We start from the raw sequence: 25,548 nt of genomic DNA on the forward strand, positions 1-25,548 counted from the left end.
GGGCGGGGTTATGGCCGGAGGGGCGGGGTCTGTGCTGTGGGCGTGGTCAGTGCAGGGGGGCGGGGGCAACGGAGGAGGCGGTGGCGCGGGGTGAGGGAGCGGCGGCGGCGGCGACACGGGGTGACGGAGCGGCGGCGGTGCCGTGGGCGTACACGGGTGTGGCGGTGCCCTGGGGTGGCCGTGCGGTGGGGTGGCCCAGCGGTGGCGTTGACACGGGGTGACACAGACGTGGCAGGGACACGTGGTGGCACAGCAGTGTCGCTGCCGCAGGGTTCTACACCCGCCATGGCGCCATGGCGCGGCCCCGTCCCTGCTGCTGGCCCCGCTCCGGTCCGTGTCCCCGCGCACTTGCAGGGAGGCCCGCGGCGGCACAGGGCTGTGCCACCCGGGGCGTGTGGCAGCAGGGGACACGGCTGACACCCACCCAAGTGCCCCGTGTTTGTCCTCCCCAGCAGCTCCAGTTTACCACCGCTGCCGGCCATGGGGTGCGTGCGCTGGTGTTTGCCCCATCAGGGCTCCTGCTGCTCCCACAGTCTGGGGACCCTCGCAGCACTGGGCTCACCAGGGACAAAGGTGACACGAGTGGCCTCAGGCCCAGATGCCGTGTGCATGGCCACACCCTGCACACAGCCAAATTGTCCCGGCTCGGCGTTGTCTGGGAAGGCGGATGGGCGCAGGAGGGGACATGTGCCCGCGAAGGGGTGAACGTCCCCGGGGGCAGGCGGGCTGGGGGGCGGATGTGCTGCTGTGGTTGCATCAGCCCACCATGGCCCCGGGGAGGTTTCGCTGTGGGGTTGGCAGGTTCCTGCACCGCAGAGCCTGGCACACTCGTCCACCTTTAGCCCTGCTGGGGTGGGGGCAGGAAAACAAATGACCCCAGGGGACAACCCAGGCAAAGCCACCCGCGGGAAGATGCCGGCGCCCCATTACACACTGGGGTGCTGCTGCCCACCCACCCGTCCCTTGGCCCCACAGCTGAAGTCACAGCTCACCCCTTGCATAAAACACCCCCCGTTGGGTCCCTGCACAAACCCGGACGTGGGGCTGAGCCCCCTGCCCCAGGACGGGCAGTTCCCAGCCCAAATCACACACAGCTCTGGGTCGCAAACGCTTCGGGCTGGGGGTGGGAGAAGGTGGGGCTGAGGAGGAGCTTCCCCCGTCCCACCACTATATTAAATGCCCTCGTGGACTCGCGCTCTCTTTGCTGCTGTCCCATTGCCAGGACACAAAAATGGTGAGGGGCAAGAATGGGAAGTAATTTAAACGGCCGGGGCTCAACAGCACGGGACGTCTCGGGAGCTTTACCGGGTTTAACCCTGCTTGAATTCGGACTTTTTAGTGACTATGCTGGAAGTTGTGTAGAAGAGCTGTTCCTCATACGCTGACCTTTGGATTCGAGCCCTCTGGGGGCTGCGGTACCTTCCTGAACTGCTAACATCTCTCTTTTCTGATTCTCTCTTTTAGACATCTTACACAGACAAGGGAGAAAAGGTAAGAGCCGCTTCGTGTCCTCGGTCCTGCCCCGCTGCCTGGTGTGAAGCATCAGCCGTGTTAATGCAAATAATACTTGTTCCCGACTCCTTGGTTACCTGGTAAAATCAGAAGTAAAACTGCTCTCTGGCTGGGCCACACAGGACGTGGTTTCTAATTGCAAATAACATTAACAATGGAAATATTTTTGTTTCCTTTTTCTTTGTGGTTTGGGAGGAGAGCGGCAAATGGGAGACAATGGGTATTTCCCGGCCAACTCCATTGCCTAAGCAGAATCCTCAAATGTTGCAACATTCCTAGCCAAATGCTGCACCAATTTGCCACCTTTTTCCCCATAAAGTGCTTCCCAAACCACTGGTGCACATCGTGGCTGGGTGCCCGGGTTGGATGGCGGTAGGGAACAGAGTGAAGGGGGATTTGTCCCGGCACTGGCGGTTGTGTAAGAGCGTTTCGGGGGAGAATTAATCTTTAACGCAGCAAGTTTGCGGGTGGGCAGCCCACGGGGAGCACCGGGGGCACCGGGACTGACCCGGCCCCAGGCAAGCTGGGGCTTGGCACCTTCCACCCCGCAGAGCAGGATCCTGCAGGACCTGACTGGAAAGCGCTTTGGAAAATCGCTGTTTCAGGGCAGCAGCCAGGAATTCACCTGCTTAATTCGGACGCGTTTACAGGAGAGACATTTGCAGGGTCACAGCCGCCGCTTCTCCCTGCTCCGGAGATGAGCAATGCCGCGGGAAAGGCTGCGGCGGTGGCTCTCAGCCCTGTTTTCCCCTTCCCTTTAGCATGCACGAGGCCGCTTCATCCATTTCCACTCCATCACCTTCTGGGTCGGCAATGCCAAGCAGGTGAGAGGCTGCGGCCGGTTGGGCACGTGTAATGGTGGGCGCTGGCCGCGCTGGGACAGGGCGGCCGCTCCGGTTATTGGCTGCTGGGGGGGCGGTTCATCCTGGCAGTCCACCGGGTCGGGGCTGTGCTGGTGTCCCAAAGCCCCTCTGTGGCTCGGTGCCTGTGGCCGCCGGCACGGCCTCGGCCGATGGCCTTGGGGGTCTTGCGCAAGGCGAGGGGCGGCTGCCTGGGGGTGTGTGCGGGAGGGGGCTGGAGAAGTGCCAACCGGCACAGGCGGCAGGGCTCCAGTCGTGGTCACTGGCCTGCGGCAAGAAGGCGGCGTGGTCGCTGCTCTTCATCATGTGCTGCTAAAAAGCTGATGGCGATTTAAAAATCCCTGTGCTTCGAACCTGAGCTGCTTTTCCCGCAGCCTGGCAGGGGAGCAGGAGATGGGCAGAAATGTCTTCCCCTCGGCGGTGGCTAAAGCCGTGCACCAGCCCTGTGCCCGCTGCGCCCCGCCTGCCCCGGCCACTCATGGGCGCAGGAGGGCTCTGGGGGCTTGGGGGTTATTCCCCAATGTGGGGCCTTTCTCACCTCTGCTTGTTCCTCCTGGGTAGTTACCGGGAAGCAGGAAAGCTCGGCTGCTCCCTGCGTGCGCGCGCACACACACACACACACACACAGAGGTGTGACTTGCACACACGGCGGTGGCCGATCCCCACGGGCTGTTTGTCCTGCCCCGGTCGGGGGGAGCCCTGTGGGAACCGGGGATCACAGCTTCACCCGGAACGGCTCTCGCCCGCCCGCAGGCTGCATCCTACTACTGCAACAAGCTGGGGTTCGAGGAGCTGGCGTACCGGGGGCTGGAGACCGGCAGCAGGGAGGTGGTCTCGCACGCCATCAAGCAGGACAAGGTAAGAGGGCTGATGCACCCCGCAGAGGTGTCGCTGCTGGGACGGAGGTTGGGGGAGACAGAACCTGTTGGCGGCGTTAAACCCCACGCCTGCGGTGCATCTGCCCCAGGCCGGGGCTGCAGCCACGTCTCCATCCCTCACCTGTCCTCCTCTTCCTCACCAGATCGTGTTTGTTCTCTCGTCCGCTCTCAACCCGGGGAATGAGGGTAGGTGCCGCGGGGGGGAAACAGAGTGGGAAATGGCCGCGGTGGAGCAAAGCCCCTCTGCTCATGCCCGCGGCTTCTCTTGCTCTGGGCAGAGATGGGGGAGCACCTGGTGAAGCACGGTGATGGGGTGAAGGACATCGCCTTTGAAGTGGAGGACTGCGACTTCATCGTGCAGGTAGGAAGCCCCTCTGCTCCCTCCTGCACGGCACCCTGAAATGGCGAGGGGAGGTGGGGAAGGGCATGGGGACATCTTCCCCCGTCCCGGGGGAGCTGTGGCAGGAGGGGGTCTCTGTCCTTTTGCCCAGAAAGCCAAGGAGCGCGGAGCCGTGGTGGTGAAAGAGCCCTGGGTGGAGGAGGACAAATTCGGGAAGGTGAAGTTCGCGGTGATCCAGACGGTAAGCGGCTGCGGAGGCTGAGTCCCCGCGTCAGAGTGGGGTCCATGGGACCAGGTTGGACCCTGGAGGTCCCCAAAAAAACAGGGCCACCATGCGACTGCTTTCCCTCCTCTTGCAGTATGGTGACACCACCCACACCTTGATAGAAAAGCTCAACTACAAGGGCCTCTTCCTACCCGGGTTCCATCCGCCCCTCTTCAAGGACCCCCTGCTGCCGAAGCTGTGAGTACTTCCCAGAGGGGCCCACCCGGTTCTTTGCCACCGTGTGTCGGTGGGATGTCCCAGCAAGGAGCCAGATGGGTCCCCACCACCTCGTCCCAGAGCCTCCCCGGCTGTGGGGTGGCCCCGAGCCCAGCTGAGAGCTGTCCCCGGCTTCCCCCCGCAGACCAAGCGCCAAGCTCAACTTCATTGACCACGTTGTGGGGAACCAGCCCGACCTCCAGATGGTCCCAGTGGCAGACTGGTAAGAGTGGGGAGGGCTGGTGGGAGGTGGGATGGAGCAGCAGCACCGCTCTGCTGGTCTCATCCCCTCCAACATCAGCGGCTGAGGCTAATTAAGCAAGAGCAGAGGTTCGTTAATGTGCGTATGGAGTGAGGGACTTGAATGTGCCCTTTGTGGCCTGGGCAGGTACCAGAAGAACCTGCTCTTCCACCGCTTCTGGTCAGTGGACGACAAGCAGCTGCACACCGAGTTCAGTGCCCTGCGCTCCATCGTGGTCACCAACTATGAAGAGACCATTAAGATGCCCATCAATGAGCCAGCACTCGGCAAGAAGAAATCCCAGATTCAGGTGAGCGGACACCAGCGGTTGATCCATCAGGCTGCCATCACCTTGAGCAGGGATTTGGTGAAGGAAAAGGGACCGAAGCATCAGTGATTCAGAGCCAGCACAGAGGTGCCGTGCTAAGGTGGCTGCTGGAAAGCAGCCCTGGTGCTGCTCAGGTCTGCCAAGGGCTGTCAAACCCTGGAGCGCTGCCGGGACAGAGACGGTTTACCCCCGATTTCACCAAAACTCTCATTTTTTTAATTTTGCGGTCCCTCGGCCAATTTTGCTTTCATGTTTATAAGCCCCAGTCGAGCCCTTGGCACGCTGTAGCTGCACTGCCACTGACATGGTGACATTTTTTTCTCCATAGGAATATGTCGACTACTATGGGGGGGCCGGAGTCCAGCACATCGCATTGAACACCTCCGACATCATCTCGGCGGTGAGTGCAGCCCCAGGCAGCTCCTGCCCCGGCCTGTCCTGCCCCAGCCCTGCTCTGCCTCCGCCCCGTCCCACTGGGCATGGTCCTCGTCACAGGGCAGTGGTGGACTATGACCCCCCTGGGGTGCGAGGACAGGGGCAGGCTGGGCGGGCTTTGTGCCGTGGTTGTCTTACAACCAGGATTAACCGCCCTCTGTACCAGTGTGTTGCTGGAAAGGGACCTGCCTGCACCTGCGAGCTGCTGGGAGATGCCCGTCCCTCCAGTCTAAAGCAATTGGGGTCTGCAGGGACCCCAACGGCACGTGCTGTCCTTGGGGGGTGGCCCAGGGGAAGCTCGGGCAGCCCAGGCTGGGGGGCTGAGCCACCATAGCACATCACCCACCTTTGCCTGGGGCAGATGCTGGTCTGGATTGAGCCCAGCTGCTGTTGAGCACTTGGTTTTGGACTCCCCTCCAGACCAAAGGGCCTCCAGAGTTACCGGGGGTCAAGGTGGGATGAAGCATCCTTGCACAGTGGCCAACTCTCTGCCTGGAGAGGCATCTCGGGCCCTCCTGTTCCTGGTGCCCAAAGCGAGAGGGTGGGACAGGTCCCCATGCACGAGGTTGCCCAATGTCGTGGGAAAGTATCACTCTGCCTCCCAACATCGTCTGTCCCAGACCATTCTCTTGGCACGAACCGCTCCACAAATGAGCCCCAAGCCCGACCCACACCGGGGTCCTCCCCTGCCTTGCAGATCACCAACCTGAAGCAGCGGGGCATGCAGTTCATGGATGTGCCGTCCAGCTACTACCAGATGCTGCGGGAGAGGCTGAAAACGGCCAAAATCAAAGTGAAGGAGAACATCGATAAGCTGGCGGTGAGTCAGACTGGCTGGAGAGGGAAAAGGTTTGCCCGGGGCTGGACCATCTCCCCACGGTGTTTTGCAGGGATGAGGGTGATGCAGAGAGATCCCCTTGCTCCTCTGTGGGTCTTCAAGCTGTCGCCCTGTTTCTTTTCTTCAGGAACTGAAAATCCTGGTGGATTTTGATGAGAAAGGCTACTTGCTCCAGATCTTCACCAAACCAGTTCAAGACAGACCCACAGTCTTTCTGGAGGTCATCCAGCGGCATAACCACCAGGTTGGTTTGAGGATTTCACGATGATCTTGGCTTCAAGACCTCGGGGCCATCAGTACCGTCACCCAGCCAGCTCTCGGCACTGCTCTTTCCCAGCCGCTTCCGAGCTGAGGGACCTGCTGCCTGTCCCTGCCGTCTGTAACGCTGTCGTCTCCACAGGGCTTCGGCGCTGGAAACTTCAAGTCTCTGTTCGAAGCAATAGAAATGGATCAAGATGCCAGAGGAAACCTGACCGTCCTGGAGCCCAACGGGGAGACCAAGCGCATCTAGAGAGTGGCAGAAAACGCCGCCCTCGCCCCTAACGAGCTGATTCACAAATAAACCGGGAAACAGCCAACCTCTCGGTAAACAGCCCAGACCCAAGTGTCGTAAACCCAGGGAAGCTGCTGCCAAGGTGGAGATGTAAAAGGACTCAACACCTTTCCCGCCCCAGCCCCAGCGCTGCCCTCCGCTGACTTCTTGGGAGAGGGAGCATGAGAAATAGCAAACACGCTCTTAAAAAGCAGTTTAATCTGATCCAAACCACCAAATTCTTAACAAAGGGCAGAGTTAAGGCACGTGCTGAAGACACGCAGCTACAGAGGAAGACAGAAGAAACAACTAGGAGTGCTTAAATTTAGTCTATCCAAAGTTTTCTGTTAATTTTAGCTACGCGGGAAGCTAGGAGAGGAAAGCATGGAGGCGTTTGCCTCTGTGCTTCTCATTTTGTGAGATTTGATTTTAATTACTTTTAGACTCAATCTTGAATTTGAATTTGCTGAGATTAAACACATGGGTTTAGGGTAGCTACAACATTCTGGAATGAGACTTAATCAAATTTACGTCTTTCAGCCTTCCCAAGGCAATGCGCTCTTGCTCTAATACCTGTAAATTCCCAAATTAATGAAGGGTTGGGGTTTCTCCCACGTTTCAAGAAGTAATTGCTGGCATTGGCAGCGATTCCTTGGCTCAGATCCTGGCTGCATGTGTGAAGTCCCCTCTGTGCATCGCGCTGGTGTTGTCACAGTCCGCTGCAAGGGGACTTTTCCTACTGACACAATAAAACCCTTTTCTGTCACAGCTCAAGTGCCTGGTAAGTTAACATGGTGGGGCTGGAGCCCCTCTACCCCATGTTCGCTGTGGCTGCTGGTCAAACGCTCCCCGAGGAGTCCGCAGGCCTCAGTACACAGCCGCTGAAGAACATCTCAGGGTGTCCAGTGCTCACAGGTCTCCCCGCTGCTGCACATCTGCCCTCCGCAGCCCCGATGCACCCACCACTGCTCCCCAAGCTTCCCAGCATCGAAGCTGCTCAAAGCCTGAGCAGCCCAAGCCCCGGCCAAGCCCTCGGCTCAGGATGGGCTCCTCGGACATGAGTCCCTCCACCAGCCCAAGCCCCTGCCCCATCCGGCCACCCTGCAGGCTGAGCCCTGCTGCCTTCTGCCCCGCATGGTGTGGTTGTCCTGCATCCCCATCCCTTCAGCCACCGTGGCTGGCTATGGAAGCCAAGAACTGAGCTGGGAAGTCACCTACAGCCCACGCTCTCTCCCATCTCTTCCGTTTCCTCCACCATCGGCCGCTTCATTTGTCTCTGCCCTGGGCATCTCCTTTTCTAAGCTCACAGAAGCCACTTTGACCACCAGCACCCCCACAGCAGCCCCCAGGGAAGGAGGACGGGGGCACACGGCCGGCTCCAGGCTGTGCTTTCATCCGCATCAAACCCCAGCGGCTTCCCCAGCTCCCCCCTCCTGTAAACTACATGTAACAGAATTCATTTCAGATTTGAATAAACTGATTTAAAAGAAAGAAACCAAAGGGCCTCTGGCCCAAACAGCCTTACAGCGTCAGCCCAACCAGCAGCACTAACACCTCGCTTCGTAGGTTAAGGGCTTTCACTTCCCTAAAGTTAAAAAATAAAAGATGTGAACCCGGAAAAATCCGAGGCTGCAGGAGCAGGGACCCCTCACCTGCCGGGGCAGTGCCACCGAGGCCGGACGAGTCGGGGACACTTGACACTGTGGCAGGGGGACCAGCGCCTGGCCGCGCCTCAGCTCTTCGAGGTTGTGAAGACTTTTAATACTAAGAACATTTCCTTTAAGTTTATAAACTTATATGACTCACATACTTCTTTCCCGCAATGTAATGTTGCTTAAAGTCACTTCCTGCTCACCAGAATTAATATTTTCAGTAAACTTTGCTGAAAATCAGTTCTTTGGACTGCTCTTTTTCTGGATCTGCTTCGTAGAGTTCTCTCAGTTCCCAGCACAGGTCTGAGAGCAAAAAGCTGCCCTGGCTATACATTAAGCACAACATAATTTTTCTGTAAGAAAAGTCAGTATATTTATGGTTTGCTTTATAAAAGTTACTATAATACAATGGTACATAGTATTCAATTCACAAAAATATGAACAAATATGTACAGCATGACACATCCACAACAAAAACACTTTCTTCAAAACAAGATACATACTGGTGACAGATTCTATATGCACAAAACATCCCTAAATTTATAAATTTGCTTAACAAAAGAAAAAGCAGAAACCCTAAATCTTCAAAGCAGAGTTGTTTTTTTTTTTAGGAACTTAAAAAAAATAAGATTTATTTATTTATTTATTTATTGCAAACCATTTTACCTGCCTCCTTTTAAAGGAGGCCCTTTATTTTCACACTGTGAATTAAAACAACCTGTTTATAGAACCAGAAAACTGCAAGGATTGGGAGCTGGGTGTTCTTCCATTTTGCTTTTAAAACTGCCCATTTGTTTTAGAGTGTCCGTGACGATGTGTTTCTTTTCACTTGGACAAATACTACAGTGGCAATTAAGGAGGAAACTCATAAAAACAAAACAAATATTAAATTGAAAAAAAATCCAGTTGCAAACTCGCTTAAATACATTTTAGGCTGTCTATTAGACTGTACACATTTCCTCGCTTGAAATAAATAGATTTTGCACATTAGGTTTCAGACTGAGGGGGGGGGGAAAGAAGAAGCCTTGACTTGGCAATTTTTTTTGTCTTCAGTTTCTTAATGCTTCTAATTCCATCTATTTATTTGACAAAAAACATATTTATACAGAATTTACATTATACAAAGCTTGACACAAGCTGTAAATGCCACCAGCTCCTTTGCTATACTTAGTCCTTCTTCCTCCCCATCTCCTCGACATGATTTAGAGCTGGAATCTGTTTAAAAAGAACTCCAAATTACAATAGTCACTTTTAATAAATTATTTACATGCTCTTGAAGTACAAAGAAATCAGCAAAAAAATTTCAACATGTTTCTACAAGAAACAGTGTTTGAAGAGAAGATTCTTGAGTTTGCCTATGTACAGAAGATGCATTTTTTTATATACTTCAAAATCCTTTTTTCCTTAAATTTTTATTTTATACAGAAATGCACTGAAATGATCCCTGAAAAAGGTCACAAAAACCGGAACTGAAACTACTGTATACTTTGTTGGAGTTTAAAAATGTCTTGGTTTTGTTTTCCTTGTAGAAATAAGCTGCTCTATACAATACAAATATCTGCAAGATGAGCCCCTTCCCCTCCCGGACCCCCGATAGCCACAGACCACTTATTGGGACCAACCTGGAATTGCAGACAGGGGTGGGAACCGAACGGATAAATGAGGGTGTCGGGCAGAGACAGGAGGGATTTGCGAGCACAGAGTGCGCTTCCTAGAAACACCAACTGTGGAGGCATCTGCACGCTGAGCTCAAGCCAGCTTCATGTTGGGAAACTAAAGATTTAAGTTAAATTTCCAAAACTTTTGCACTGTTGTCTTGGGTCATTTCACCTAGCCAGATAACAACCTTGCAGGGAGCACAGTCAATGTCTCTCTCTTTTTTGTCTTAGGTTCCAATTTAACTAAAAATAAATCGGGGACAGGCTTTTCAGCCAACAAAAAAAACTTCAGTAAATCCCTCTGTAAAGCAGCACATAATGGTGAGGTTTCTTTTTAGTCCTTGATGCTGTTCCCATGGGGTGCCGGGGCGCCTGTGCTGACCGTGGGCCTCGAACGCTGGGTCCGATCCAGGCTGGCGTGCGAATTGCACACCTTCTGCCTTTCTCCTCACCTCATCCCTTTCTAAGTACGAGCCAAAGTACCTGGGACGGATTAGAAAGGCATCTCCACGGGGCTGCCTTCCGAAACCACCTCAGTGGCTGCAGGGCTCCCCTGCCCCGATCAGACCCCGCCAACTTGCAGGGACAGGGCAGACCACAGGCAACTGTGGCAGCTCATGGAAATCATGAAACCAGACTTATCCTCACCATAAAATGCGCTGGTTGGGGGCACAGGGCAGCTCCGCAGTCTGAGACGCGAGCTGGACAGGTAGGACTCTGCAAGCCAAGACTTACGGGGAAGAAAAGAGAAGCCTCGGGTTTGGCTTTGAGACCAGACTAACATGATTTTCAGAAGTGCTGTAGGTCCGACAGCTCTGTTTCCTCCTGGGGGGCTATTGGGAGCTCAGCTCTTCCCAAAACTCACGTTATTTGTCTGGGATTCTAAAAAGGGGTGGGCTACAGGCAGTTTCAGAAGTACCCAAGGGATTTAGGTACTCATGGTCTTTGGCACCCAAATCCCTTTGGCGCTCCTGAAAACACGGTGAAGGAACCCAACCTGTAGGTCTCCTTTCAGAGGGCCACAACCTGCTTCCTTGCCTCTCCTCAACAAAGATTAAGGCAAACTGCAGGGGTAATCCCGTCCAGAGCACACAGATATACTGGGAAATACAAAACTGTCAGCAGGTACTTAGGGGCTGGACCATTTGGGGACACTTCACCCCCACAAACCACTGTTAATGCACTGGTTTGATGGACCAGAGAGGAAGAAAGCCAAGGACGTCGGCAGAACTGCCGCACGCAGGGGCTTCAGTTCTGAGACACAGGAAACTTCTGTGCATTTCCAAAGCTTTGGAAGTAAAAGGCCAAGCTGTAGAGATGCCAATTGGAGCGTCAACACAAGACGGACCTTATTTAAAAAATAAAATAAAGTAAATTGAGCAGCTGGTTTAACTCCCAAATGCTTCTGTCATCGCTGCACTTACAACCAACATTCAATGACAGAAACTAGTTGTGCTTCTCATAATTTTGAATTCTGGGTCACCATTACCCAATTGCTGGAGAGATTTATAAAGAGGGGGGGAAACAACAAAACAAAACCAAAACAAGAACAGATGAGACTATGGACTGTCCAATCTCAGCAACAATTTCCTCGCCCTCAGACAGAAATACAGGCGGTATTAAGGCAGCTTGTAGCAGTCTGTGTGTTCCTGTTCTCTCAGGCCTGTTGTCTGAAGAAGAAATTCAGATGCAGAGGTCTAACCTACATCACAAGCTCCACTCCATACTGCAGGCCTGGAAATTCCACTTAACAGCAGAACAAACTTCCAGGAAACTCTTTTGCAAAGGCTGTAACCTCTGTGGTCATATAGCAATTATCACGGATTTTAAAAGGCTGTAAGAATACAGCTGTACAATTTGTTCTGTGGGGAGATGATGTTTAGCTATGCAGATAATCTTCCCACTTCATACTGACATTGCAACTTCCCCTTATAAGCCAATTAAAAAGGGTTTAGTACAACTAATCTCTACTTTTTTTTTTTTTTTTTTTTTTTTTTTTTACACAGGAGAAACTCAATGCAAGTTGAAAAATCGATCCTGTCTATACCCGAATGGCTGTGTAACGTTTCCAGATCACATCCAAAGAAGTATTTCTTTGGTGTTTTGCCCCATTTTTAAATGGAACCTCTCGAAGAACTGCAACCCTCACCTCAGCACATCTACAAGGACAAAATATATTGAAAAATCATTTCAAAATACACCTTCCAAATTTAAAGAAGTACTTGTTTTCCTGCTGTAGATGGGGGAGGACAGGATTGCTCCCGCAGCCTGCTCTCATGGACACTTTTGCCATGTTCTTAATGGAGGGATGGGACCACCCCAGGACAAGTTACTGAGTAACAGAGGGAGGAGAGTGGCACGGCACAGCTCGCTCCTATCACAGGAGGCATCTCCCACATTCAAGGACAGAGCAAATACTCCCCGTAAAATTCTGGAAGGGCAGGGAAATGCAGACAAAAATGAGAAAAATTAATATGAGACACACATCAGCCTGTTTCCCATCTACAGGAAGAAAAAATCCTGTTATAAACGTGGCCCGTAGTGTATGTTTACAAGGAGGGTAAGAATTCTACAGCGTAAACACAGCCTGCATGCAAGACAAACCGATCTCCAGGAAACGGGCATCCCCAAAGGCCACACGTCGTGCAACGATGCTACAGCTACACAACTGACTCAGCTTCTTACTAGTCATTGTGATATCCAAATATTTTTCACGTATGGGTGCAGAGGTTTTGATCCCCCAATATACCAGCACGGTCTATGAAAATTACAGACGAGCCCAAGGCGCTAAACTGAGGTCTGCGGCTGACCTGACTCTTCCCCGGGGTGTCTGGCTTAGGGGACTTGTTCAGGCTCATCCCTAACGAAAAGGCAGGACAGTTCACCTATAGTCTCATTGCGGACACATCTCCATACATACACGCACCCAAGCACACGCACACATCCATTCACACACCCTCAAGCCTCTGGCTTGCTCTGTAACATCAACCTTACATTTATTTACAGCTTACTCGGAGAAATCTGTGCAATTTCAGCCAATCAAGCTCCCAACAAACCTTATATGGCATTTTCAGTCTCTGCTTCACATTTAAACGTTGAATGTCTTTTTCAACCAACAAAACTGATAAGGAAAAGGTAGCAGCATTTATGAAACGATGAAGGTTTATAACAACAATTAAAAATAAGGTACCATTATCCCATTACGGAGCATTAATGTAGGGACTGAACAGAGAAGCTAGTGTTTGGATAGACCATGCCACAAAACGGTAGTCACCTTTTTGTGTGCGTCTTGGATCTGAAAAGGAAAGAGCACCTGAAACATGAACAGTCCTTGTAAGCATGTGCGCTTTTTGCTTTCATTCGTGATCCTGGCAGAAGTGCGAAACTTGCTTGGTTTTTTTTCTTCTCTTTTTTCCTCTTTTTTTTTTAAATATTTTTTTTTCCTTTTTTGATTTTTTTCTTCCTTTTTTTTCTTTTTTTTTTTTTCCTCCTTTTTTGGCAAAGTGCAACCACACCTGGTTACCACAGTTTTGACATGGCCGAAGGTGCAAGTGTGACGAGAAACCTCGAGTTCAGTTCAGGGTTCCCCTGCAGTTCTCAGAGCCACATAGACACGGGATTTTTACATCCTCAATCGGAAACTTGTAGTCATAGGTAATTTCCTCATTCACATTGATGTGCTGTTTGGAGTAGATGACGATCTTCTTTTGAGACTCCACTGTGATCACTTTAGCATAACAATTTGGCTGCAAGGGTGATAGAACAGGTAATGATTTAGGCTCCTGATGGCCATGGCTTCCCAGCCTCCACATAATTATTCCAAGCGAAAAAGAGCAGGACAGTCCTTTCCCTAGACAGCTTCAGCCACGCTTCCAAGGCATGGACCCAGGGGAAGCTGAGAGAAGGAGGCGGGAAGCCAAAAAACAAAGCAGCCCTCCCTTATGCTCCTCCAAAATATCCACGCTCTGGTCATTTGTGGTGCAACCGGGTCTGGATGATGCTCCACCAAGTTTGTCACGGGCTAAAAGCAGCTCAACTAATACTTAATAATTTGGTCAGGCAGCCAAGTCTTTGAGCGTAGACTGCAGCACAGAGCAGAGGGGAAAGCAGCTTCTCTACCTGCCGGGGCAGAGAACACTTTTCCCATGTGAACACTAGAAGGAGACTGTTCCCACAGAATAACAATGCTAAAATTTGGTTTGTTTTACGGAAATATTTCTTTAGATATGTTTGAACAGTGTCGGTCAGGGTCCCCCAACAGGGTAAGGAGGATTCTGAGTACACTCTGTCTCACTGCGTGTTCATTTCTCAGGTCTCTCAAATCTCCTTACATTAGTTTAGACTCTGCTTTGATCTGCTGCAGCTCATTAACATTTAATCATAACCCTGTCACCCCCTGCTACTTCTGAACATGGCCCCAATCAAAGTTAGCAAGGACTCTGTGGGTTTATCAGTATGTCAGAGTACAATTATATGCAAAAACAACATGATACTTACATTGCAGCTGTGATTAATAAACCTGGCGAAGTTTCCACATTTTGTGGCATCAATGATGGTGTCATGATCCACTCTGAACATGTAACTGCTGCCTATGCCTTCATCCTCGTATCGTTTTTCACGCATGTCAGCAATGACCTGCGGAAAACCCCAGGTGTAGAGTCAGGACTCGCTGCAGAAGTGGTCCCTGAGCAGAGATCTACACAACACTCACCTGAGCTGTGCTTGTGCCACTCAACAGATATACGATCCCCAACACCCCAAGAGAACACAGACCTAACTGAAAACACAGAAGTTCAGGATGGGCTTCTTGAGAGCTCATCTCCTAAGGATTTGAGAACTTACTTTCTATGGGCTGCTGAAAATCCCACCCTTGTACCTCCAAGCCACATGCCAACCTCTGCATAGCTCACGTAGCTAACGCCTTACAGCAGGGACTCCAACCCCAGCTGTCATACTTGAGCACTTCTTTCAAGGCTGGATTTTGCTCAGATTTCACCCCAGTCCAGCTTACCTGCCTGATGTTCTGACCCACGTATTCGATCACCATCTCATCAGCTGCAATGGGCTCCATAGCAAAAAGGCCCCAGTCATGAATGTGGCTCTTGCAGAATTTTAGTTTTTTCTTTCGGAACTGCATGAAGAAAACACCCCAAAACCCCAACCCTGAATTAGGCACAGCATAGAAAGGGAAAGGCCGTCCCAGCATCTGCAGCACACTCCAAGCCACAAGCAGTGCTGGGGCACTTCAACCTGACGTAGTTTCCTTCTGTCTTGCAGTGACAGGAAGGCAGGACAGAGGTCATGGGAGGTCCCGCAGAGTTGCAGTACTTGGATTTTTACCACTGACCACATACTGGGGTGAACAGACCCTTTAAGGCCATCATCTCTGAGTTCTGCATAACCCTGATGGTTCTGACTAGGGCTCAAGCTCTGTAACCATCATATACTCATTTATAGCCATTTATCAGCCAGCCCATGTCTCTGCTTCTCACAGGTGAGCACACTGGACTAAGTGTCATCTTTTCCTTGTGACTGCTCTGTTCCTATTTCTTTAGATAAATTATTCGTATTAGACATTGGATTAAGTTGTATTGTTGTATCAAGTTGTATTATGTGGAAGTACAGGAGAGCCAGGTACCATTCAATCCTCTGGCACACACAGAGGTGCCCAATGCTGAGATGGCCATCACCAAGGTGAGACCCAACAGTCAGGAGGTCCCCTGCCCTGGCCTCAGCCAGCTCCCAGCCAGCCCCTGTGCAAAGCAGCAGTCCACAGGGTGACCTACCTTGAGTTGGTTGAACTTAAGCAGGTCACTGTCACAGCTACCAGTGAAGGAGGAGAGGAGCCTGCGTTGCTCTGACCGCCTCTCGGAGCCAGCCCGGGTGGAAGCGTGAGGTTGGGCAGGGATGCTCATACCCTGAGAGGACAAATGGGCGATCAAAGCTGACCCAACGGACCCAACACCCTGCAGCCTCCCTGTGAGCAATCAATCCCTTGTGCTACAACACAGCACCGCAGAACCCGTGGCCTCCTAAAACATCCCACATCAAACACTAACATCTCCCTAGTAGCTCCCAGATGACTAACTCAACACAGGCGTAGCAACAGCTTCACCTCCGTCCTTGCCAAAAGGCAGGAAGCAGCCGCTGTGCGTGACACCGTATAAAACCAAATCCCATTCACACCCTGGCAGCCAGCGGAGGATGTGTCCTCACCTGCGTGTCAGCTGGAGGCTCTTCTGCAAAAGCTCGGCTATTATTGAGGTATTTAAGTTTGTCCTTCTTATCAATTTTGTAATAGCCTTCACTTCGTGCACAGCCCGTCACGTGCTCCCGCATCCCATCATCCCGCTTCTTTTTCTTGGGGGTAGAAAAGCTAGTAGGTGGAAAGAAGTTAAGGAGAAACACAGCCACGGGTAGATATCAGACAAAACTTGCTTCAGCTAGATAGAGCTAACACCGGGAGCTTGGAAAATTATGAAGGTTTTGGGGAGCTGCAAAAAATAGCAGTACTATTGAAAAATAAAAAAAAAAAAAAAATCACTGAAGCCCTCATGCCTACAGGAAAACCAAGCACAGTCTGTCCTTCTTAGCTGCATGCTTCGGGAAACTAAAGTAAAGAGATAATGAAAATTTAAACATAAAAAGGTTAAGCTGTCAAGAGAAACCTGTTTGAGAAAGGATTTCCCCACAGCACCCACTACGTACACAGACAGCAGCTGCCCAGCCATCTGGATGTATCATTTTCTCTGTTTTGAGTGTCATGCTTTTGTTCTACCTCTAGAAACTCCCTGCAGCCACCTCAAGCCCTGAAGACACCGCGCTGATCTCACGGCAGCAATCATCCCCACTGACTATGGTTAGAAGCAGCACAGATGGGCAAGAGTCGCTCCTTAGTCCAAAGGGCTTGGAGAGAGATGCTGCCCTCACCAGCCTCAGTAAATCAGCTCCTTCAGACCCCGATGGGAAGGGTAAGACCCTGTGCAGATGTTTCAGTCCCACGGTCCTGATCAGTCAAGAAAACCTACCGCTGGCCCTGGCCTAGCAAGGACTCACTGCATTGAGTAAGCAGAAGGTACCTTCAGGTCTTTGGCTTCTGGAAGGACAGTGGAGCTGTACTACTGGCAGCTCACCCCAAAAACACAGCCATGAAGCCTCCGATGATTGAGATCTACCCAAAAATGCTCCCTGCGAGTCATAATACGTCCTTAACACCAAAAAATTGAAGCAGAGGGACCATAAAAAGCAAGAAGCAATGGCCCTGATATCAGAGTGCTGAGGTGTGAGCTTGCTGCAAAGGAGGTGAACCCTGCGGGTACTTTCACACCTATCATGCAGTGTAGCACAGGAAGAACCGGCAACTGGCTGCAGATGATTTTTAAATGGTTTAAAAAATGACTGTAAATTTGCTGTTAACAATAATCCTTATCAACAGGGAAACAGATTTCAAATATTTCCACTATGTAGCTTGCCAAATGCAAACACATGGTCACAGGCAAGCCCTACCCTCGGCCGTCCCCCTCTGCCTTTCACTGGCTGGTGGTCCCCCACCCCTGCAGGGCCAGTTACTCCTGCCTTGAAACTGGTTTGGTTTTGGAACTGCCTCCCCAAATGGGGCAGACACAGACTGAGAACCACTGGGAATTATGCATTTCATCGTCCTTTTAGCAAATTTCCTTTAAACAATTAAATAAATCTATTTCAAGACTACTGCATTGGTATAAGAAGGCAGATAATTATAAATTTAATCTTACACGCTGCCCTTTGAGATGCAGAAAAAGAAAGGATTAAAACGCACAGCTCAGCACTGACCTCCACTTGTTTTTTTATTAGTATCATATCACTGACTATTTTAAGTGGTTTGGGCTTTTTTGCTTTTGCTTTTGTGTCTTGCAGGGAGTAAGGGATGAGATATTTTAACTCCACACAATCTCTAGCAACACACTGGTGTATTTGTCTTCTTTAATGTATAAATTCATGCATCCTTCCTAAAAACATTCCTAGAGAGTTCTTAGGTTATGAGCACAGCCTTTTAGGCTCTGTTCTGGAGATCACCACTGACGGCTGTACGCATGTAGAGTCTTGCTCTGAGACAGCACGTGTGTCCCAAAAATACTCCTGAGGACTCAAAGCTACAGCCTATGCTGCTGATTACCAGGTTTATTAGTATTTCAAACTCAAAGCAAGTTAAAGCTGCTAGCACCACTAACTCATCATTTTGGGCACAGATGGTGAGATTATTTTTACAGCAAGTTTTAGCCCCAAGTTAAAGCCCTGTACGTGCAGACTAGAAATTCCAGAGGCAAGCTGAAAAAGAGAGACTGGTTTAAATGCAGACAGAAGCTTCTCAAACTAGCGAGGAAATCTCCCCAGAAGAGGTGCATACAGATTTTCCCTGCAGTCCTAGATTGAAAATGCAGCAAGAACAGCCACTTCTGCAGTATTTTTGTATTGCAGCTTCAGGGAATAAAACAGTCTAACATTCCCTGCCGATATAAGCAATTGCTATTTTAGCAAGGAAACGTTTCTTCCACCAACAAATTCAGTCTTTTGCATTGTAAGTCCTACACAATGACCATCTAGTGCCTCTTACACATGTTGTGTAACACAAAGCACCAGCGAGAAAGGATATAAGGATGGAATACCCACAGGGTGTCATTGAGCCAGTCCATACCATTGTCCTGCTGTAACAGGCGGTCATATGTGATACACATGAATTTGATATCTTCCTCATCTATGCCTCCGTTCCAAATATCATACAAAATGGTCATCTCCTCAAACTCGGAGCGTGGCCTGAACTGAGGCCGGGGCGGGGAATACTCAGGGGAAGGAATCATTGGGAGGTCCTCGGGTGTCTTCTTCTGCCTTCGCCACTGTCTTTTAGGTTTCACGTGAGCTTCTTCTTCCTTGAAGTCTTCATTCCACTGGTTCTCCAGTTCCTTAAATGGCAGTTTCTCTGCAACTGTCTCAGCTGCTATTTTCTCATGGAAACCGTCATTCCTGAAGTCCAGGGTGACGGCTTCAGGGTCTTTCAGTCCATAGAAAGCATCAGGATGTCCACTTAACAGCTCTTTGCCCACAGCGCTTTCCACCAAAGCCACTGGCACAGGAGGAGGTTCTATGGTTTTGCCCGAGTACACATCCAATGAGAGGACAGAAGGTGGTGACCGTTTTGGCCGACCTGGCCTCCTTTTGGGAAGGACAGAAGGTGGAGGTGGGGGAGGAAGAATAGAAGCACCAGCAGGTACTTCTGATGAGAGCAAAACAGATTTTACTTCTGCCTTGCATTCCTCAATGGGCATTCTTCCATCTCCATGCATGCATGGCAGGGCTGTTACAGGTATTGGCTCATCATGTGGCAAACCCATGTCCGTGTGGAAATCTGCTTGTGGGGGGCTGGCAAAGGGGATAGGGGAAGGAACACTGTTCATGCTGATCGTAAGGGAAGCACAAAGAGGCTCTTTAAAGGGTTTCTCATCTAGTTCATCCTCTGACTGTTTCTTGCCAGACAGAAGGCAAGGAATGGTAGCACCAGCCTCTGGGAAAGTAGGCGTAAAATTGAAATCTCTCCCAGGAGTCCGAGGAATGCCACTGTTAATGCCAGGAGATTGGGATGGGTAGGAAAAGGGGCTCCCTGGGACTTGAGGGGAACTGAGGGTCAAGCTGCTTCCCGTGAGGGGAGCATCGCTTCCTGGCGTGGCTGGAACAGTGTCCGTGCTCTGTGACTTTACAAGGGGGTGTGAAGACTTGGCCAAAATGTCCCGCCCAGGAGTCCTAGGAATCTCCTCTTCCACGGACGTTTTGGTCACCATTAGTTGTTCAGGGAACTTTTCTGGAGGGACTAAAGATTCTTCTTTACCGGGAGTCGATGGTAAGGGAAGCATGGAGGATGGCACCTTGTGGGCTGGAAGCAAAAGAGTATCAGTCTCTGAATGGATCATCACCTCCCGTCCAGGTGTGCGAGGCAGCCGGTCATCTTCCTCCGCTACAGAGGGCAGTTTTGTTTTCACACGAGCTTCTAAGCTGCTGTCATCAGACTTGCTAAAGAAGCTTTTATTGGGCAGAGGTTCTCCGAAGACTCCCACTGGAGTCAAGAGACAGAGTGTCTCCTCTTCATCTTGAGATTCAGGCTTTGGACCTTCCTGTACCTCTGGCTCCAGCATGGTAGCGGGTTCGGACTCTTCCTCTGAAAGGCGGAAAAGAGAGAAGAATCAGTAGCTTTGCTTCCACTTGGTTACTTGCCACTTGCCAGTAAAGGCATGTTTAAGATGCTGCAATTATAGAACAGCTCAATTCCACTGGGAGGCTTTAAAAACTCCAATGCTTTACATTTTGGAGGCACAGAGTGTAGAGTAATTAGACGCTACCACAGACATCCCTAATGGACCATAAGAAAAATGCACTATTAATTTGAGGATTAGCTACAACACAGGCCAGAACGAAGGTTTTCTGCTTTCAAAACCCCTGACCACCTTTTGTACAGACATAAAAAGAATCAGCGGCCTGTGGAGCGAGAACTTCGGAAGAGAGCTGTCAGAGCCCCAAGCTATCACCTTTTCTAATGTGGGAAGGTAAACTAATTGCATGGCCAAGAAGCACCCCCAGCTCTCCAAGGAGGGAGCAGTGAAGGGAGGAGCATAACACTTTTGAACAACACATGAAGGAAACGGGAAGCCCTTGTAATGAATGAGGAGACACTCAGATGGTATCAATAAGGCAATTTATATGCTGCTCTCTCTGCAGCAGGCTCATTTGTCTGGAGTTTATTTACCCCCTTAGGGCCAGGGCCAAAAGGAATCAGCAGTGAATTTTTTTAGGCAGCTCAAAATAACATTTTCAAGTGGGAGCACAAAAGGAAGTGACAATGCCTGGAGAGCTGGAAGGGAAGTGTTCTCCATTTGTGCTGAACGAACTGGAGAGTTGCTGGAGAAGGGTCCGATCCCTGTAACTCCTGTAGGACTGGGCTGGGCTGCACAAGAAGAATGCTGCAGTGTGAGCTTGTTCACACAGCCCACCGGTAAAGCTCATTCCACATGTCAAGGTGCCCAAATGCAGGTCTCCCCAAATTTATGTCCTTTCTGCACATTCACCTATTCTAAAAAGGATCTGTGCAAAACAGGTTCTTCTTTGTCCTGCCCAGTTTAACATTTTACCTCTGTACGGCTTTCAGATTTTATGGCAGCCAAGGAGTGATAGCCTGTGCAGGGACTGGATTTCCAGCTCTCTAAGTCCTCAGACACCAGTCCTGCCCAAGGCTCACACTGCAGACCACACCAGATGTGCTGCCCCTCTTGGCTCCAGTTTTTAGCTTTTTAATTCTCCCCTATCTGCAGAATTTGTCAAGATTTATGCATCTCACTCCTGTTCTTGTAAAAGGTTTCTCATTTCCTTGTGTTTGTCGCGGTTTAACCCCAGTCTGCAATCAGGACCATGCAGCCACTTGCCCACGTCTCCCCCTCCCCACCAGTACAGTAGGGAAAAGAGAAAAGGAAGGGAAAGGATAAAAAAAAGTCATGTGTTGACATAAAGACAGTTCAACAGTACAACAAAGGAAAAGGAAAATAACAACAACAATAATAATAACAGTAAAAGAATACACAAAATAAAGTCCCTGCCCCCTGACCAACCCCCATTTATATGCTGAGCATGATGTCTATGGTACGGAATATCCCTGTGGCCAACTCGTCCTGTTTATGCTCCCTCTCAGCTTCAATGGCAAAGTGAAAAAAGTCCTTGACTAATATAAACATCAACTGGCAACAACTAAAACAGTATGTGTTATCAACATTCCTTTCAGACCAAATCTGAAACATGGCAGTCACTAGAAAGAAAATTAACTCTATCCCAGCTGAAACCAGGACCGGGCTAAATACAACTCTGTATTGAGCGAAGATAATTTCCTTCTTCCAGAAAACCCATGAGTATCACTCATTTAAAAGGACTAAGTAAAAAAACCCTCACAAATAATAATGTTAGGAACCAGATATAATTCTAAGACTCCACTCACTTGCCCCATATAGCTTCCCAGTCCCATACTGCTTTGGTATTAAAACCAAAAAGAGCCAGTAGTGACTCATTAAGCACAGATTCCTGTTCTGTTTTAGCAGCCATGGCTTTTCTATCTTGAGCTTCAGCCACCACACCATCCAATCAGTCACCCTCGGATGATGACAACTGTTCAGTTCCTGTAGGACACTAACTAAACTGGCCCAGGATAAGATTCTGGATACAATAACCACAGTATTTTTAGTAGCAGATGGCATGTGTAGAGCTCCTTACTAGGAAGGAAAGTTCAGCACAGAACACTTTCCCTGTACAGATAACCCCTAGCCTAGAGGCAACACTGGAGGAAGAAAGAGAACAAGGGAAATACAAAACCATACATATTAGATCCTGTGAGAGTACTGTTCTTGGAAATGTGGTAAAAAATGCCAAACCACATGGAAGAGCATACCTGGCCTACAGATGGGAGACAGCGCAAGTTTTGTCTCCTGGTCTCTTTCCATAACCAAATGTTTCAGTGTTTCAGCAGCAATCCGTGCCTCTGGGACTTCACCGCATTCACTTTCTCCTGCCTTGATTTCTTCCATGCCTTCGTCTTTTACTGCCAAAGCTGGCTCTGTGAGTCCCAAGCCTGTTGTATCCATGTAGTCATCCACAGGATACAGCTCCAAAATAGTCTCCCTCTCATCATCAGGAAGCTCATGACCAGCAGGTTCATGGTCTGTCTCAGCAACCATGGCTTCTCTGTCCTGATCTTCAGTCACCTCTTCCTCCTCTTCTTCTTCCTCCTCCTCCTCATCTTCATCCTCATCTTCGTCATCTGAATCCGAACTTGACTCGAATTCAGAGGAGTCCTCACTTTCATCGGATGATTCAACTTCAGCCTTGGAAGATGAGGGACTTGCTACATCTACAAGAGGAACAAATTACCATTAGTTCCGCTTTCTGACTTCATTAAACAATAGCATCTATTACAGGAGCAAATATCACTTCCACACTGTAACAGCATGGAAACAGGACCAATAGCAGTCTGTGGATTTGAAGCAGTCGCCTCCCAATTTGTTTATTTTTGCAGAGACTTATTAACCATGTGTTTGGATGCTTACAATCACCATACAACAGGCAGTTCTATGAGCAGCAGAGCTAACGCTGCCTGGCACCTTGCTCACAAGGGTCTCTTGGTGGATTGCGTCTTTACTGGGGCCGTACTAAGATGTTCTGCTGCCTTCACACACAGCTTTAAAATGCGGAAACTACCCTTCCAGAGCAGGAACTGATTGATAGGTCAGAAAGTTATTAGTGGTTAAATTACCCCTGTTTCAAATCTGGTTCCTTCTTCTCCCAGCCACACACGTTCCATAAAACAAGCACAAAGTTGGCCGGCTTTAAGAGTTTGTTGAGCTGAGATCAAGTTGAGCTGAGATCACTTAGGGGCTGGAGAGGTATTGCAAAGGGACCCACAGACTGAGTGATCGTGGAAGCCTCACAAGTAACAATTAAAAATACCTGTATGCATTATCTTGTATAAAACTACCCTTCAGTGAAAGATGGTGCACAAATATAAAAAAAATAAGCTCACAAGTACAAAAGGGAGACCACACCTGACCCAAAGGCCATGCTTGCTGCTTCTGCTGGAACTGCTTACCCTCCTCAGAGTCCTGCTCCTCCTCCTTATCACTTGTGTCTATGCCTGTCTCCTCATCGTCCTCATCTTCGTCCTCATCTTCCTCCTCATCTTCATCTTCATCCTCATCTTCCTCCTCATCCTCATCTTCCTCCTTCGGAAGAAAGCATTGCCAAAAATGAACAGTGTCTGACTCTGAGACCCCGTTTCAACGACAGCACTCAAAATTGCAATGACAAACCAACACACCTTGCCAGGTGCTCCTTTCACCAAGCCTCCCTCTTCTTCCTGCTCCTCTTCCTTCTCTGAGGAGGACTCTTCCTCTTTCCCTGATGTCTCATCTCCCTCTTCTCCCTCACTGTCGAGCTCCAGTGGCCTTGCTGGTCGCCGCCTCAGCCCCACCGCTTCTGCATCCTTCTTTGACAGGTCAGATGTTGTATCGGAAGCATCCCTGTCCCTCTCTGACTCTGGTGACCAAAAACAAGAAGGAAATTGCCATCAAATACTTTGCAAGCAAGGGAAAGAGTTGACTACAAATGGAAACTTTTTCTTTGGGAAGATCCAAGTTAGGAGCAATGTGCCCATGTGGTGTGTGAGTCACCAGGCTTACAGGGGACTAATTTCACAGTGCAAGTGAGGGTGAGACTGAGTGCAGAGATGGTAAAATGCGGCTCACCAAAGCTGACAAGCTACAGGCAGAGCGGCTAGGAGACATGGCACAATTGAGGTCAAACAGGTAAGCCCAATTTAATCCCTTTTTGTTTTACTTAAGTGCTTTACAAAACCCTGCTTCTATACTTTGACTTCATAATTAGTTGTTAATCTGAATCAACTTTATGGCACAACTAATTTGAACTCACTCATTTATGCAAAACAAATGGTATTGAAAGCTTTGTTTCATCTCTATTCCTTCCTGCTTCCAGGAAAAAAAATGTTAAAATATTTTCAAATAGATTTTTCTGGCAAATAACTTTGCTTTGGTTTTAAAATCAAATGCAGAGCAAACTGTCTCTTAAATGCTTTCTCCCACAACGTACCCAGTGAGCTGCAAGCACGCCCCTGGAACAGTCCAGGAACTCATCTGGGCTCCCTCTACTGGGTGACCAGCTCTGCATCAGCAGAACTGAAATAGGTTATGAGTTATTCATAAAATGTGGGTCTTAAATTTCCCGCCAGTGAATTTACGATAACTGAATCCAGAAGAGACATCTCCCAGCTGATCAGAGCTTTGTGAGAAGTAGGGTTTTGGCTCAGATCCTTGACTCTGTGTCTAACTGTAAGTGAGCACACTGCTGTGAAGTTTAAAAGAATGCAGCTTGCATGTGGTTTGCATCTACTCTTGCGTTTCAAACAAATGTGCTTTGCAAACCTTCGTCTTCGTCATCAACAGAAGTGGAGGGCCGGATTCTCTTCTGATCTCCTGCTGAGGCAGCTTCAGGTGGCTCCTTTCTTTTCACCTGAACAAAAGACACAATTAGCATTTCTAAAAGTTTAGAAACAGCAGAAATCAACTTCTTAAGCAAATTGCTACTCTTTTACTTTGCCACGGTGACTTACACCCAGAAACCAAGGGCCACTTCCCCAGCTCTTGATCCCTTTATTTGCTTGCAAACAGAATTTCACTTTGAATGAAATTCTACCCTTTCAATTTGCATCAAAACACTCTGGGTACCAGCGCGGGTGCATGTCATCACCAGGTACTTTGAAGATGACACAGAAAACTCTTGCCAAATCCAGATGCAGCAGAACAGAAAGAGTGCCTGAGCCAATGACATCTTATAGAACCTCAAAGCAAGTTGCATTCTAAATGAGGGCTGCAGAATCTCTCATCCCAAACCTTGACTTGCAACCTTCTTTGCATTCAAAATCCCAATTTCAGGGAAGCCCCTCTACCCACCACCATCCCATACTTTTTTAAAGATACTTCTAATTTTTTACACAAATGCTCTTTAAAATAGGTGACCCTATGCTTGCAAGTCTGATTCTGTAAACTCACACGAGGCAGAGAATACTTTTAACCAAACTTCAGGTGAGACTCAGCTGCCAAACTGCAAGACATTCTAAGCAAATAACTAACTGTGTAAAGCACTACGAGCATAAGTGTTTTTACAATCATGCTGAAACGCTGCGTCCTGAACACAGGCAAATGTCCCATTTACCTTGCAG

At 49.5% G+C, this 25,548-nt stretch overlaps 2 protein-coding genes across 4 annotated transcripts in view; one reads left to right on the forward strand and one right to left on the reverse strand.

Annotated features, from left to right (window-relative positions):
• The first annotated feature begins 1,174 nt into the window (after positions 1–1,174).
• On the forward strand, positions 1,175–7,213 carry HPD (4-hydroxyphenylpyruvate dioxygenase). The gene is made up of 14 exons (XM_054219812.1): positions 1,175–1,234; positions 1,465–1,491; positions 2,274–2,336; positions 3,126–3,230; positions 3,394–3,436; positions 3,529–3,611; positions 3,742–3,831; positions 3,950–4,053; positions 4,217–4,294; positions 4,460–4,622; positions 4,969–5,040; positions 5,773–5,895; positions 6,041–6,157; positions 6,314–7,213. The coding sequence occupies exons 1-14, from the start codon at positions 1,232–1,234 to the stop codon at positions 6,422–6,424; spliced, it is 1,182 nt and encodes a 393-aa protein (XP_054075787.1). The 5' UTR covers positions 1,175–1,231; the 3' UTR covers positions 6,425–7,213.
• Positions 7,214–8,445: 1,232 nt separating this feature from the next.
• SETD1B (SET domain containing 1B, histone lysine methyltransferase) overlaps positions 8,446–25,548 on the reverse strand; it is a 55,527-nt gene continuing 38,424 nt past the window's right edge. Inside the window, exons 9-18 of one of the 3 annotated variants that reach the window (XM_054219810.1) lie at positions 24,752–24,839; positions 23,632–23,849; positions 23,404–23,536; positions 22,210–22,668; positions 18,388–19,941; positions 15,972–16,138; positions 15,542–15,673; positions 14,767–14,886; positions 14,253–14,390; positions 8,446–13,501 (exon numbers count right to left, since the gene is read on the reverse strand). In XM_054219810.1, coding sequence (XP_054075785.1) covers positions 13,328–13,501; positions 14,253–14,390; positions 14,767–14,886; positions 15,542–15,673; positions 15,972–16,138; positions 18,388–19,941; positions 22,210–22,668; positions 23,404–23,536; positions 23,632–23,849; positions 24,752–24,839 — 3,183 coding nt within the window. In that variant the 3' untranslated portion in view covers positions 8,446–13,327. The other 2 variants (XM_054219811.1, XR_008469185.1) reach the window with 2 other exon arrangements.

The sequence above is a fragment of the Rissa tridactyla genome, chromosome 13 (assembly GCF_028500815.1).
Source record: "Rissa tridactyla isolate bRisTri1 chromosome 13, bRisTri1.patW.cur.20221130, whole genome shotgun sequence".
NCBI classification, from domain to species: domain Eukaryota; kingdom Metazoa; phylum Chordata; class Aves; order Charadriiformes; family Laridae; genus Rissa; species Rissa tridactyla.

Excerpts from the sequence above, each read along its gene's own strand:
- HPD (XM_054219812.1), top strand. Across the intron at positions 4,295-4,459 it reads ATGGTCCCAGTGGCAGACTG|GTACCAGAAGAACCTGCTCT; the intron begins GTAAGAGTGGGG and ends TGGCCTGGGCAG. Across the intron at positions 5,896-6,040 it reads AGAACATCGATAAGCTGGCG|GAACTGAAAATCCTGGTGGA; the intron begins GTGAGTCAGACT and ends TCTTTTCTTCAG.